Genomic DNA, 13,465 nt, shown 5'->3' on the forward strand with positions numbered 1-13,465 from the left:
CAGAGTGTGAGCCTCAAAGGGCCACGCGAGGAGGCGAATCGGGCCCTACGAGGCGTTGCGAGGCTTGATCTCCCCCCCTCACGCTATCTCGCCACGCTATACCGAGAGGGAGAGGGTCGGAGGAGAGAGAGCGAGAGGAGACGAGAGAGAGAGAGAGAGAGATAGAGAGAGATAGAGAGAGACAAGCTACGATCGATAATGTCCCCGTGCGCAGAGGCGCGAACTGCTACGCAATGCTGCCCAACGCGGCGCAGAGGCGGAATCGTACAGCATACCGCTGAGAGCACACGTGGAGGTGGCACTTAATATACCTACGTTCGTGAGGCTCTAAACCCCGGCTTTTCATATAGTGCTCCACGGGTCTAGGCGCGACACTGCCTCGAGCAGGGCTCGTTCGACGCATTGAGGCTATCTCCAGCCGCGCACGATTGCGTAGGTCCGTCCCAACACAGGAAGTTCCCGTCTTGGGGTATATGTAGCTGGCGGTGGCGACCAAAGCTGCCCCGACGTGCAGACGCCGTCGATAGATGGACGGGCAGAGCAGAGCAAATCCCATCCGCCCAGGCCAGGCCAGGCCAGACCCGACCCGACCCGACCCAGACCACGCGGAGAAGCTCTCCTCGATACGCTACTCGCGTCCCGTCGCCCTCTAGTCTCTTCTCCAATCTCCAAATCCCAATCCCGAGCTGCTGCTGCTGCTGCCTGTAAGCCACGGTGCCCTTCTGTTGAGACGATTCGCTGTTCCGAGCCGGGTCCCGAGTCGACAGCCAGTCGGTCCCCGAGTCGCCCCCTTCTTCGGGCGACACGACATCTCGAATATCATCTTCGTGTCACGATCGCACACATACGCCAGCTGTTGATCTATTGTTTTGTTTTTTTTTTTCACACTCACCCCTGCTGGCCCTATTGATTCACCGCAACTTGAGCCTCGCTGAGACTTGCCTTTCTTCGAAGGAGGAAGCGCGAACAGTAACAGACGGCGAGGGCAAGAGAAGAAGGAAAAAGAAGAGGAAGGAGAAGAAGAAAAGAAAAAGACGGGAATCTCTGGAATAATGCATGACACCTATCTCGAATCTTACATACATTTACGGAAAGATAGCGAGAGAGAGAGAGAGAGATAGGGAGGGGCAAGGTTGAGGCAAAGAGAGTGAAGGCCGCGACGCCGCCGACCGCCGGGAGACCCTTTCCGAGGCTCGCCCTCGCCCTCCCCCTCTTTTCCCCTCCCAGCCTGATCCCGTCAGCCGAGGTCCAGCAGAGCGCACGACGATCGCGGCGACGAGGATGCGGCGCCTCCGCGGCCGGCCCGGCCCGGCCCGCGCCGGCGGTCGCGAAGCCGCTGCTTGCTTTGCGCGCGCGCGACGACGACGACTGGGACTGGCCGCCGGGCCCGCCGCCGCCCACGTGCCGGCCCACGCCTGCGACGTCTTGCCTGCCGCGACTGCGCACGACCCGCAGCTCGCGGCACACCTCGTCGCCGCCGTCGCAAGGTATGTAAGCTGTACGTAGGTAGTCTACTAGGGGGGCAAGTGGGGAGGATAGAGAGAGACTCAGCTGCGCAAAGGGCTCGACCTGCCTGTCTGGCACGGCTGAAGCGAGTCAGGGGCCAGGTCAGGAGATATACAGATATCAGGAGATTGCAGCTGCAAGGGGCAGGTAGGCGGCTGCGGCCGCCTCATCCTCGCCTCGCGCGGCAGCTCGTCGCCCTCGCCCTTTACGCTCGTGTTTATTTTTATTTTTTTTCCCCCTCCTCTCTCTGGCCTTCCTTGTTCTTGGTTCTTGTGCCTTCTTTCGTCTCGGCCGATGAAACACGGCCCGCGGCCACGGGAGGCGACGCCCTGCGCATCGCATGGGTGCTGGCGGCGCGTGGGAGACGCCCGCACGCAGCCGGCGACGCAGGTGCTGCTGTTCCTGCTGCGGGTCGACGCGTCCGCGTCCACGACGCTCGTGCGGCTGGCCTGGCTCGACTAGCCGGCAGGCACGCGCGCCAGCCCGGCGCCCGTCGCCCTCGTCGTCCATGGCGTCGGCGGCACCATGGGCCTCGCCCCGGCGCCGGCGCCGCGGCCGTCTAGATCGGCGTCGACGTTTGCCCTCGCCGGCCTAGGCCTCCAGCAGCTCGTCGTCCTGCTCGCCCTCGCCCTTCGCAGTCACATTCCACCGGCGCGCTGCGGCCGTGGGGGCCGCAGCACCCCTAACACCACTGCCACCACTGCCAACCCCTGACGGCGACAGCGGCAGCGGCAGCAGTGTCTTGGCGCCCGGCCATCAGAACGCAAGGGATTGGAGACCGCTGCAGATTGCCCTTTACGTCGTCTTGGCGCTCATAACGGTGCGTTGCTATACGATAAGGTCCATTCCGCCCGCCCCCCTGCCCGCTTCCCCCCTCCCCTGCTACCCTCCCCCCCCGGCTCTTACACCACGCACGCAACACACGCGTACGCGGGGAGTATTGACCATGATGCTACGCTATAGCTTCGAATCATATACCGTATTGCAGAATGTGCGGGAGGGATTACGCCTTCGAGCCCGATTCCGCCCCACGAGGCATACCTCCCACGCGATGGATCGCCTGCCCTTGCTGCTCGTCCTCGTCATCTGGCACCTCGGGCGGGCACTGGCCGGCCCGTGCAGCGAGTTCCCGAAGCAGGAGAAGGCGAACGGCGAAGACGGCGAAAAGCAGACCGCGAGACCGCTACGAAGCACGGAGAGCTGGTTGGGGCTACGAATGTCCTCGACGTCAACCTCGGAAGCGATCCATACAGGGCGAGGGAACCGTGACGGCCTTGGTCCCCCGCGATGGTCTAGACGGACGGGCTCGCCTATCCGACACTCCCGCGGGAGGACAATCAACGTGTTACGATACGTAATCCCTACCTACGTGATAGCCTCTTACCTGCCCGAATGATACCTGCTAAGATGACACTTGTTCTTGCACCCTTTCTCGCTTGGTCCTCCCCCTAGGGGAGCATGGGGGAAAAAAAATTTCTCTATCATGGAGTAGCACAGACGCGATGTGTCTAGATCAAGGGAGGCAAGTGAGAAGAAAAAAGGGGGGGTCGGAAGGGGGGGTAGACCCCCCGTCCGGAATAGGTAGCTGGGCTAGAGAGGATGGCGAGAGAGAGACCACGGACTACGCAAGATATCTGTCGAATTGCGGGCTCGGATGTCGACTTTCCTCTATAATTATCCGTCTCTTTTTTTGCACAGGGTCGGTGCCTGTCAGTATCTTGTACGACCACACGGAGCTCGTGGATCACGATGTCGAAGGCCTGGTCGCTGGGCTAAGGCTGCGACTGCGGCTGCTAGGTCCATGCCGTGATTCTAGGCCGCCTCGACACGGAGAAATAGGAAGCTCCCTGCAGCCAGTCGAACGTTGGTGGCGACGTCGCCCGGCGTGGCAGAGGCGGCACACTGGATGAGGCATACCAGGCTTGTCCTGGTCGATCGATCGCCTGCGTCGTGGAAATTCCCCGGAGGCGCGGCTGGGGGGACTGGCTGGTGCCTGCCGGGCAATACTTGACACTTGTTTAATATTGAAACCGGACCGGGAGGCAACCCATCGGAGCAAGGCCCGTCTCGCGCGCGCTCTCGAAAGATATGTGTGCATGGGCATCTAGGAACCCCCGGGTCTACCTAGTCTCCAGGCGGACAGCAAGAACGGAACAGGATTCCGTTGAGGAGAAGAAACCCTTGGAAAGAGGATTCCTCTCTATCCAGTCGGGCATGAGTAGTCGCCGACACGGGTCGGGGAGCTGACTCACACCTGGACGGGCGCGGGAGGAGCAGCTTGAAACTAGGACGTGTTCGAGAAAGAGATTGGGTTGCCCCCTTTCATCACTGCCGACGCTACTGCCGACTCAAGAGATAGGTTCGACGGCCTTTGCGCCTTTGGTTATCTCCCGTCCATCAGCCTTACCGGGTATCCGTCTAGAGCAGTTAGGATTAAGACATAACGATACTACACGTCTCAGGCCCGGCGAACTTGGCGACGTGGGCGACGTCTGCCCCGGGGTCCTAGGAGGTGGGGGGAGGGATCTTCGTGGGGCGGGTCGATAGGGGCAAAAGACAACTAAGGAATCGCCGACTACTCGGGTAATCGAGACCTTGTTACGCCGGTCGAGTGTTATAGCACGCCCGCTTCGGCTAGAAGGAAGGGGAGGGTAGGGAAGCGAGAAGATGAGAAGCGGGAGTCCTCGGATTCCTATCACACGCCCTCCACGCTAGGGATCGCGAGGCCTGCTTGGATATCTGGCATTGGCGAGAGCCGCACTTAAAGCCTCACCCAAGGGGACCACTTCGCTGGCTCCCCTGTTTCATTCTAGAAGAAAGCGGCTAGCACTAGCTGCCGTGTGAACCAGAGATCGTTGTGGTCTGGACAGCGAGGTGACGAGGTTTTTTTGTTTTGTCTTTCTTTCACATGCGTTACGGCGACGGATAGCCAAGTTCTTAGCTTGAGCTTGCTTACTCTAGGTCCCGCAAGGGACGGGGTGAAGCGATATCGCTGAGTCACATGGAAGAGGGCGGAGAGGGAGGAGGAGGAGGAGGTGGTAGTGGCGGTAGTCGTGGTAGTAGCGGTTGGTAGTCGTGGTCGTGGTCGTAGCGATCGTGGTGGTAGTGGTGGGGGAAACGATACGAACTAATGTCGAAAGAGACGGAGACAGAGGGAGGGAGGGAGAGGCAGAGAGAAAATCGGTCTATAGCTGATTTGTATAAGTGTTGTGAGCCATAGTTCTCCCTCTCTCTCTCTGACTCGTCCATCCTCGCCCACATAGGCAAATCGCGGCACAGCTAGCGTCCCGTTGCGGAAGGAGAGTAAGGAGGACGGACGCCCAGAACATGGCGACGATTGGTAAGGCGACAGGCCGTTCGGGGAGGGTCACGGTCACGGTGATGGTGTGCTCGGGACAAAAACTAGGCGCGGAGCGGGCCACAAGGGGAGAGAGGAGGGGACCCAGCACCGGCCAGTTCTGGCCCCAGCATATCGCGACCGTTGGACGGGCCAATGTTGTCGAGGCACACGGGAGAAAGCTCCCTGCAGCGTGGGATGGACCCTCAAAAAACATCTCTCCTCTCTCCTCGCCTCCGTTTCCCTCCCTCTCTCTCCTCTCTCTCTCCTCTCTCTCTCTCTCTCTCTCTCTCTCTCTCTCTCTCTCTCTCTATACACGTTGCGAATAGACTCGTCCAGTCACACGCGCGCACGCGCACACGCATCCACGCGAGAAATCTCCTAAGGACCCCTACATACGGAAGGATTTCAGGCGAAGACGCCTGCATCTCGTTGCGCAATAATAAGGGGACATGGGCGTGTTTACAAGCTGGCAAAACAGGACGGTCTCCTACATCCCGACCCGCACGCGTGACTTGGATGTTCAGCTCGCGAACCACCCTCTACCCCCCGGTCCTAACCATTGGATCATACCGACTCGGGATCGTCGCCCTCGGATTCCTATTTGGTCGTCAACCTAATCCATCTTGATTTCGAGACGTCTACGAGCTTTTCCTTTTTTTTATCGTCGTTTCTTTTTCCCCTTTTCGTACATCTAGCTTGCAGCTACCTTGCAGAGATGGCTGCCTGCCGAACCGGGCATCTGTTTCAAAATAATGCTTTCAGATTATCTTTCGACTTTTTACTTTCTACGACCTTCTGGCCTTCTCGGGGTCCTGGGATCCTGAAGCCGCGGCGGTTCCAAGACGACTCTTAGATGACGCCGTCTAAGTCGCTAGAGTCGCTAGAGTCGCTAGAGTCGCTAGAATACTCCTTCCCGTCGGTGCCGCGTTCAGGCTCATGCCGATACTGATGCGGATATTGATGCCGATGCTGATGCTGATGCTGATGCCGATGCACGAGCTCATCCTGATGCCAGTGCTCGGGTTGGGGCTCGGTTTCAGTCTCAGTCTTAGGCTTCGGTTCAGGGTCGGACACGATCTCGGGCTCGGGCCTGACCTCGGGGTCAGGGTCAGGGTCAGGGTCGGGAACGGGAGCGGGCGCATCGTCGTCATTGGCTTCCGGTAGCGCAATTCGGGCCCTCTTTGCCTCTGGCGCGTCGCTCTGGCCCTCGCCGCTAGAGTCCTCATCACTGTCGTCGTCTATGATTACGACAGAGGGCTCCCGGCCAGCGAGGACCGCAGTCTTAGGAGTCTTGCGGGCCTTGCGGGTCTTGGGGATGGGCTCATTGTCGACTTCGGCCTTGTTGCCGTAGCCGATCTTGTCGCCGTAATCGTTGAAGAACTTTCGGCGCAGCTTCCGGAACTGCTGCCTAGGGGTGAGAGTTAGACTTCCGAGGTCCAGCGCCTGGACGGCTCCCGATCGGATTCGAGCGAAGAAGGAAAGACGTCACGCTTACCTGACCGCCGACTCGGTGTACTTCCCGTTGAAAACGATCTGGGCCTTGTCGCCGATAGCTTTCCACCCCTTGACCGTTATGTGGCGGTCATACCCATGCATGATAAGGAAGAGGAGCCTCACGTTCTCCTCGATGAGCCAGGTCTTCGTTGGCTTGCGGCGGCGTGGTGCCCTAGCAAGACTATCGGGCATAGCGCTGGCCGACATCACGGGAGAGTATATATACTACATGCCGCGTCAGCTTCGGCCATTCGAGCGCCAGGCATATATCCGTGTTTTTATGGGGAGTGTCGTCCCGAGAGACACCAAGGCCGAAGGAGGACAGACTGAACTATTCCGCCGTCACGTCGGCTCATCCTCCATGCAGCTGCACCGCGCGCGGATACGGCACAACGCGGAAAGTGAAAGGAGAAGAAATCACCTACCTAGACGGATGAGTCGCCGTGGTGGGTCAACGAAAGGAAAGGGGTAGGGCTTGCGCGGATGCGAGGGGCCAGTAAGAGAGAGGCCGAGACAGCGAGGGCGATGCGGTGCTGAGATGAGAGCACGGCCGGCTGCGGTTGTTGTAGGAAGGGAGAGATAAACGCGATCAAGGCGAGAGAAGGGAAACCCACGATGTATCCAGACTCAGCGCAGCGTGCTATAGCTCTACGCTCTGCGTGTATAGCCCTATAGCTAGGTGCCTAAGGTAGAGAGCGGCAGACGTCAGCGTGGCGAAAGGGAGGCCGAGGAGGAGAGCTCGCGGAGTGGCTAGCCGGGCGGGGAGTGCGCGTGTACCTTACATAAGGTCAGGTACTTTCACCTAGGTAGGTACCTTGGGTACCTTCCATCAGGTAGGTAGAGCAGTTGACGCGGCGGGGATGCGGGGGTTGTCGGGTACCTATCAGTACAGCGCAGAGCAGACACCTAAGGTACCTACCTACCTACCTATAGGTACGCGACGACAAGCTACCCCGCCCAACGATATCCATCCCCCCTCTTTTTCACGTACTCCACCGTCGGCACCGCCCGAGATGTACCTACAATACCCTGACAGAATGAAGTCCTCACCAGATGCCTCGAGGTCGTGAGTTACCTTGACCCAAGTATAACATTGGGTCTTCATCTATCTCCTCACCCGCCCCTTCGCCCTCTCGCTTCCGCGGACCTCTCTCCTCGGCACGTAATTTCTCTTTACAAAAGAAGGTCAAATACTCTCTGTGCTCGAAGTTTGGCGGCACGATCTGCGGACAATAGGTCGTGCTCACGAAATCCGTGTCGTGAAGAGCCCTTGTAAACATGTGCCGACAAACTCGTTCCTCGGCCGTGGTCTCATTTTTGCGTCACGAGTCTCGCTCCTCTGCGGGCTCTCGTTAATACCACCATCTTAGTAGGTCTGGCTGGTAGCTGGCTGGCCATCCGACTCGCCTTCAAGCAAGCGTCATCCGTGGCCGTGCCGGATTTAAAACGGAAAAGCCTGCGCAAGGTATTACCAGGATACCTTAATAACAAGGCCGTGACCCAATCAGTATGATGTCGTAGTTACCGCAGCGCGATACGCGAATAAGCCAGGCGTGGCCAGTTTCCTGCCCCTGTGCCGTGCCTAACCTCCAGCTCCTCTCAGAGGCGATCCCCAGAGGCAAATCTGAGGCGCCCGAGACGACGGTTCTGAGGGACGGAGAGAAGCTGAGGAGTAAAAGTGTAAGTATATTGAGTATATTGTATGGACAACTAGACAATAAGCTGTATTAAGGCACCCATTGCGCGGCGAACGTGAACCAGATATCCTCCGAGCTGTTCACGGCCAGATATACCCTCCTAAGCCTCATTGAAAAGGGATAACCCAAAGCCTAATGTCAGGTAAGCAGTGCCCAAGACACGCGAAATCCGTTCAGTCACCCAGATATGCGCATTAGAATGTGTCACGTAAGAGTATAAGGGCTGATCCCTATGTTACAGAAGGGAAATGGCTCGTTGACTTGATCAATCCCACAAACCCGACTGGACTGACTATACCTGCGCTCGCCGTCTAAGCCTTCGTTGTTATTATATATCACGACGATAGGAGTACAACCCGATATCACCCAGAAAATAATACGGACCCCCCTAAAACAAGAAGACGTGTAGGGGATAAGGGAGAGGCAGAGGGGGGAATACGAGAAGAGGCGTCTGCATGAAACCGGCAAACTTAAAGCGTAATATACTTTTCATTTATTTCACATAGAAATTACCTTTCCCTACTGTCCCCTTCTTCTATCATTGGATATATTCGTTTGTATATCCATCGACTTTTGGGACACATCTGTGAAAGCATGAGACCTCTCAGAAGTCGAGCTCCCAACCGCGACACCCACGCTGGTGGATTAGGGAGGGCCGTGTAGGGCTTTCTACGCGGGAGTAGGTAGTCGTCTCGCCTTTGCTTCTAGCAGTTCTCGGGATTCTCCGCTGCGCTCCTTTCTCCCGCTGGTGTTTCCGCAGAGCATACATAGGCGGTGTCTTTTGCCTTGTAATAGCGGTACGGTGTAGAAGAGCCTCTAAGACGTAGTGGCGGCCGGGACATCCCGCTCGGCTCCTGGCGCTGTGCTAGAGGAGGAGAGGGGAGTCTAATGTTTTGGTTGCACTTGACGCAGTCGGCGAGGGCGAGGTTGGCAGCGAAGCGCAGCGGGTGCCGTGACGGATGCCGGGACGGGAGGGCGAGGCGAAGCGCGGAGAGGAGCGGGTTGTTATGACGGCAAGGGAGGCAGCGGTAGGCGGGAGCGGGATAAAGAGTGCCGTCATATAGGTAATAGTGTCTAGACCACAATCGTTGCCACGCGTATCGCACCAGGCGGATGCCACGACGAGTTGCGTTGCTGCTAAGCTTGTCTCGACTCAACTCGATAGCACCTCTCTCTATTAAGTCCTTCTCTTAACTATGGCGGTGGCCTATTAACCTAGCAGCGTCCAGATACGTATGAATAAAGTCTTCACCCTACAACAATAAGTGCATGGTCAGTGGGGGACGGCGGTCAGGGCGCGGTGCAATAAAAATGTTCATTTGCGGCTCACTATGACTTTCAAAGCAAAACCACCAACTAGTTCAATAGCAGCTGACTCGATGGCCTCGTTTACTGTGTTTATACTGCCCGCCGCGCCGACCCCTTCACGGCTAGACAGCGTCGTCTGCCTTGCCCCACCTCGCCGTTTCGTCTCCCCCTTCCCAGTCTTTCTCGACGTAACCCAGCAGTTTCTTAACCTCCTCGACCTTCGCCTGGTTGCCGGTGTTTTTGCCAACGTTATCGCTGATCTTGATAGCCGGGTTTCCGCCGGCGGAGCTGAGCTTGATCACGATGTTGAGCGGTATGGATTTCTTCCCCGTGCTCAGCTGAACGAAATCGTTTGTCAAGTAGGTGCCAATACCAAAGGAGGGCTGGAAGCCGTATTCTTCGGATACTCGCTTGTACTCGATGCATTTTTCGATGTCAAGCGAGTCGGAGAAAACGATGGTCTTCTTGTCCTTGATCCCCTGGCTCTCGTAGAACTCGCGCATCAACTTCACAAAATCGGCGGGATCGCCCGAGTCTTGACGGACGCCAGTGTAGATCTCGGCATACGTCCGAGGTGACGTCGTAGGTTTAGTGCCGTCTTTCAAAGGGGGTATGTTAGGAGTGCCCGGCATATACTCAATATGCTTGCTGAACGCTCTCAAGAATGCCGGCGTGCCGAAGGTGTCGGTTAGCGCGATTCCTAGCACGCCCTCACCAAAGCAGCCGACCCAACGACGCAGCGCCTCCTCGGACGCCCGCCTGTAATCGTTTGTTATGGCTGCGATACCCATGAACCACTCGTGCGCAACGGTTCCCACCGGTGGTAGGTTGAATCGCATCGCTAGATGGACATTGCTAGTTCCCGAGAGCCGTCCCGCCAAACCGCGCGCTTGCGCATCCCTACTGGCCTTTACCAAGCCTCTAAATACCAAGGCCTGTGTATGATAGTCGCGCCGTCTCCGAGTACCAAATTCGGAGAGGATACATCCAGCTTCTAGGAGTCTTATGCCCTTGCGGTATGCCTTGTCCTCCTGGTCGTCGTAGTTCCAATCCCGGTCCATAAACTTGAAATAGGCCTCGGATGTCAGGGCGAGGAGCGGGATCTCATACAGAATCGTGTCCACCCATTTGCCGCGAATGTCTATGTGGACATCACCCAACTCGTCGGCGGCTCCGGTGCCCCGGCCTATGGGGGTGAAAGTCGGGACTAGTTGATCGCGCGGCTTCAGTCGGAATTCCTTGAGGAACCCAAGATAGGAAGCCGGGAGATACTTGCAATGCGTCTGCAAGTAGCGGAGCTCCTCCTCGGATAACGAAATGTTGCCAAGCTCTGCGGCGCGGAGTCAGACAGTGGTAAATCAGAATGCGCAGGAGGGACTGGTCATTGGGGACTCACTGCCGATCTGCTCACAGAGCCACACAAAAGCTCTGCGCGACAGCTTCTTCTCTGGGGTGCGGTTTGTGAAGGCATAGGTGACAGGTACATGTGGATAGTATTTCAAGACAGCGCATTGCATGGTCAGCTTGTATAGATCGGTATCGAGGAAGGAGATGACTCCCTCGGGAAAGGGCGTAGACCAGTTGAAATCCATGCCGGCTGTGGTCCTGGGGCCGTAGAAAAAGGGCGAGAGGTGAGTTAGGGGAGGAGAAAGTGTTTATGAGTATATAAGAGCGATTAATCGTGTTGTGATAATCTCGAGATCGAGCCAGTCGATTTTTCCTGGCTTGGAAAAACGAGTGGGCTCACTGTTTGCTTTTGGGGGGAGGGGGGGGGGGGGGTATCAAGGGTATAGTCCTGGGCGCTGAGCCTTGCCAGGCAGATTAATGTAGGTATGGCGTCGTGTGTCGGTCTGGACCTCTCACCTCTATAGTATTCCTCCTAATGCTGTCTTATCCGGAGACATCAATGGCAGAAGAAGAGGACGAAAAAGAACCAGAGATAAAATGACTCAGATCATTGGCTACCTAGCGCCTTGTGTGTTCGGTGTCGCAGCGTGCGGCGCGCCAGTAGCAGGATGCGTCACCCCCCACATACATCACGATGCGTGGTAGCGAAGCGTCGTAGGGAGGGAGGAGGAAATAGAGGGGTATGGAAGAATCGAAGCAGGGTTGGATGATGAGGCAGCGGAAGCAGGTCGAGATGGGGAAGTCTGGTGGGGTCAGGCATTTGGGAGCAGGTTTCGATAACCTGGTTAGGTGCCTTTTCCGGGTGCCGATGGACGGGAATCCAAGTGGGGCAGACCTGCGTGGCCCCGCAGAGTGAGCGAGGCCAAGCCACAGCCGTCGCCCGTCTGGCCGGTTATGGAGGTACCGGGTACCTACAGGCACTGTCGCGTATCTTACAGATACCTCGTACATAGGTACCTTACCGAGGTACCGCCTCGCGTTGGGCACCGCTGGTGGGGCGCCCGCATGTGGCTTGACGCCTTGGCAGGCACGCGATAGGGTCGATTTGCCCAAGGCATGCCGGCAATTACCTAAGTCTGATACACGAAACCGGCCTGGGCAAGCACTCCCGCATATCGGGACACCGGACAAAGAGATACTCCGCCATCAGCCAAGCGATGTAGGCCTTAGGTAAGCCATGGCTTGGCGTGCATCGCAAAGGAGCTTTCCAAAATCGTGGCCTCAATTGCACCCCGGATTTCCTACCACCTACGGACCCGGACGCCCTTCTACATCACCTGCACACGCGACTTCATCTTCTTCTCCCATTCATTTTCATTTCTGCTCACCACAGCCCTTACCAGGACCACCACGTACGAGGAGGCGTAGTTTGTATTCCTGATTTCTTTCCGCCGTCTTCCGCTTTCACCATGGTATGTTGTTCATTTCTCCACGCCGCATCCATTTCGCCATTCGGAACCTCGACAGCCACGACGGCGCGCGAGCTGGGTGTCGCTCGCGTCTAGTTCCTTGCCCCCTTTAACTTCGCAATCGCGCTAACCACCGGGACTCCTATATAGTCTTCCCCCCGCCCGTCCTCCCCCGTCAATTCGCCGGCGTCTTCCGCCATCAGCACCGCCCGTCCCTCGTCTCCCGCCCCCCCGGGAGGCGCGCGAACTGCCATCCGACGGAGAGCCGCCGCCGATCAGAAGGAGAAGATCGCCAATGCGCGGCCGAACAGCACCCGGGCCGCCGGCGTCGGCGGGAGCAGTAGCACGATGCTGAGTATGTCAAGGGCGAGGGCACTCCAATGCTCCGTCGCGTAATGTGTTACTAACTAAGGTCTGCCTCTAGAGCTTTACACGGACGAGTCCCCCGGCCTGAAGGTTGATCCTGTCGTCGTCCTTGTGCTCTCTCTGGTTTTCATCTTTAGCGTCGTTGCCTTACACAGTACGTGCTACCCCCAATATCCCATCGCCCACACGGCGCCATTGCTAATAACTTGGCCAGTCATTGCCAAGATCACCCGGCGATTCTCCAGCTAGACGAGTCTCGGGGCCGGGAGAGACGGCGCGGTGACTGATCACTGCGACTCTCGACCAGCTGCGACGCAGAGTACAACTGATGGGGGCCGACGTCAACATCAGCAGGAATGTTAGACAGGAGTGCTTTCCCGGCGTCTGGGTAACCGGCACATTGTATCATACAAAAAGCAGAAAAAAGGCCCTGGCCAGCTTGCGCGATGAGAATCCCCCGGCCTTGATTGTGATGGTGTACCAAACGAGTGTTGTATTTAATCGCGGGAGTTTTAAAGAGGCGGCAAACGTAATCAGAATTGGAATCATCCACGGTGAGAAGCAAACGGACCCGGTGAATGCAGCGGTTCTGTGAGACAGCTAGATGCGGTCACCGATCTCCCCCAGAACAACGAGCTACTATACACACAGTTAGTCTTAAAGGGAGACCGGCCAGCTAGTCGGCTCTTTCACGAAATCGGAATCAATTGGGGATAACAATACGGGAGGGCAGGGCTACCTCGACGATGGCCCTAGCTTATTTTGTGTGGCGTCGATGCTGCGTACTCGGCTAGGAGTTGCCTAGGCCAGTACGGAGTCGCATAGCTACAACTGGGAAAAAACTCCACTTTTCGGTCGAACGCCCCAGTTTTATCGTCTACACATACGCCCCTAATGGGAGGAGGTATATATATTTAATGCAAGTCCCCGATAGCTTG

At 57.3% G+C, this 13,465-nt stretch overlaps 5 protein-coding genes across 5 annotated transcripts; 3 read left to right on the forward strand and 2 right to left on the reverse strand.

The window, feature by feature from the left end:
• The first annotated feature begins 2,405 nt into the window (after positions 1-2,405).
• Positions 2,406-3,505, forward strand: GGS23DRAFT_354886 (uncharacterized protein). Its single transcript, XM_051513176.1, has 2 exons — positions 2,406-2,856; positions 2,933-3,505. Exons 1-2 carry the CDS (start codon positions 2,453-2,455, stop codon positions 3,414-3,416), a joined length of 888 nt encoding a protein of 295 aa, XP_051374496.1. The 5' UTR covers positions 2,406-2,452; the 3' UTR covers positions 3,417-3,505.
• Positions 3,506-4,883: 1,378 nt separating this feature from the next.
• GGS23DRAFT_354841 (uncharacterized protein) lies at positions 4,884-5,591 on the forward strand. Its single transcript, XM_051513174.1, has one exon. The coding sequence runs from the start codon at positions 5,000-5,002 to the stop codon at positions 5,471-5,473; it is 474 nt and encodes a 157-aa protein (XP_051374497.1). The 5' UTR covers positions 4,884-4,999; the 3' UTR covers positions 5,474-5,591.
• GGS23DRAFT_354783 (uncharacterized protein) lies at positions 5,585-6,966 on the reverse strand. Its single transcript, XM_051513173.1, has 2 exons — positions 6,342-6,966; positions 5,585-6,254 (listed from the first exon to the last, which is right to left on the reverse strand). The coding sequence occupies exons 1-2, from the start codon at positions 6,545-6,547 to the stop codon at positions 5,696-5,698; spliced, it is 765 nt and encodes a 254-aa protein (XP_051374498.1). The 5' UTR covers positions 6,548-6,966; the 3' UTR covers positions 5,585-5,695.
• Positions 6,967-9,467: 2,501 nt separating this feature from the next.
• On the reverse strand, positions 9,468-10,937 carry GGS23DRAFT_593963 (nicotinate phosphoribosyltransferase; the record flags this gene model as incomplete). The annotated part of the gene is made up of 2 exons (XM_051518096.1): positions 9,468-10,675; positions 10,742-10,937. The coding sequence occupies 2 exons, from the start codon at positions 10,935-10,937 to the stop codon at positions 9,468-9,470; spliced, it is 1,404 nt and encodes a 467-aa protein (XP_051374499.1).
• Positions 10,938-11,952: 1,015 nt separating this feature from the next.
• Positions 11,953-13,432, forward strand: GGS23DRAFT_554160 (Sec61beta family-domain-containing protein). The gene is made up of 4 exons (XM_051515513.1): positions 11,953-12,164; positions 12,312-12,516; positions 12,586-12,681; positions 12,742-13,432. The coding sequence occupies exons 1-4, from the start codon at positions 12,162-12,164 to the stop codon at positions 12,774-12,776; spliced, it is 339 nt and encodes a 112-aa protein (XP_051374500.1). The 5' UTR covers positions 11,953-12,161; the 3' UTR covers positions 12,777-13,432.
• The last annotated feature ends 33 nt before the right edge of the window (positions 13,433-13,465 follow it).

This window comes from Durotheca rogersii (genome assembly GCF_024521655.1).
Source record: "Durotheca rogersii strain YMJ 92031201 chromosome Unknown GGS23scaffold_4, whole genome shotgun sequence".
Classification (NCBI taxonomy): Eukaryota; Fungi; Ascomycota; class Sordariomycetes; order Xylariales; family Xylariaceae; genus Durotheca; species Durotheca rogersii.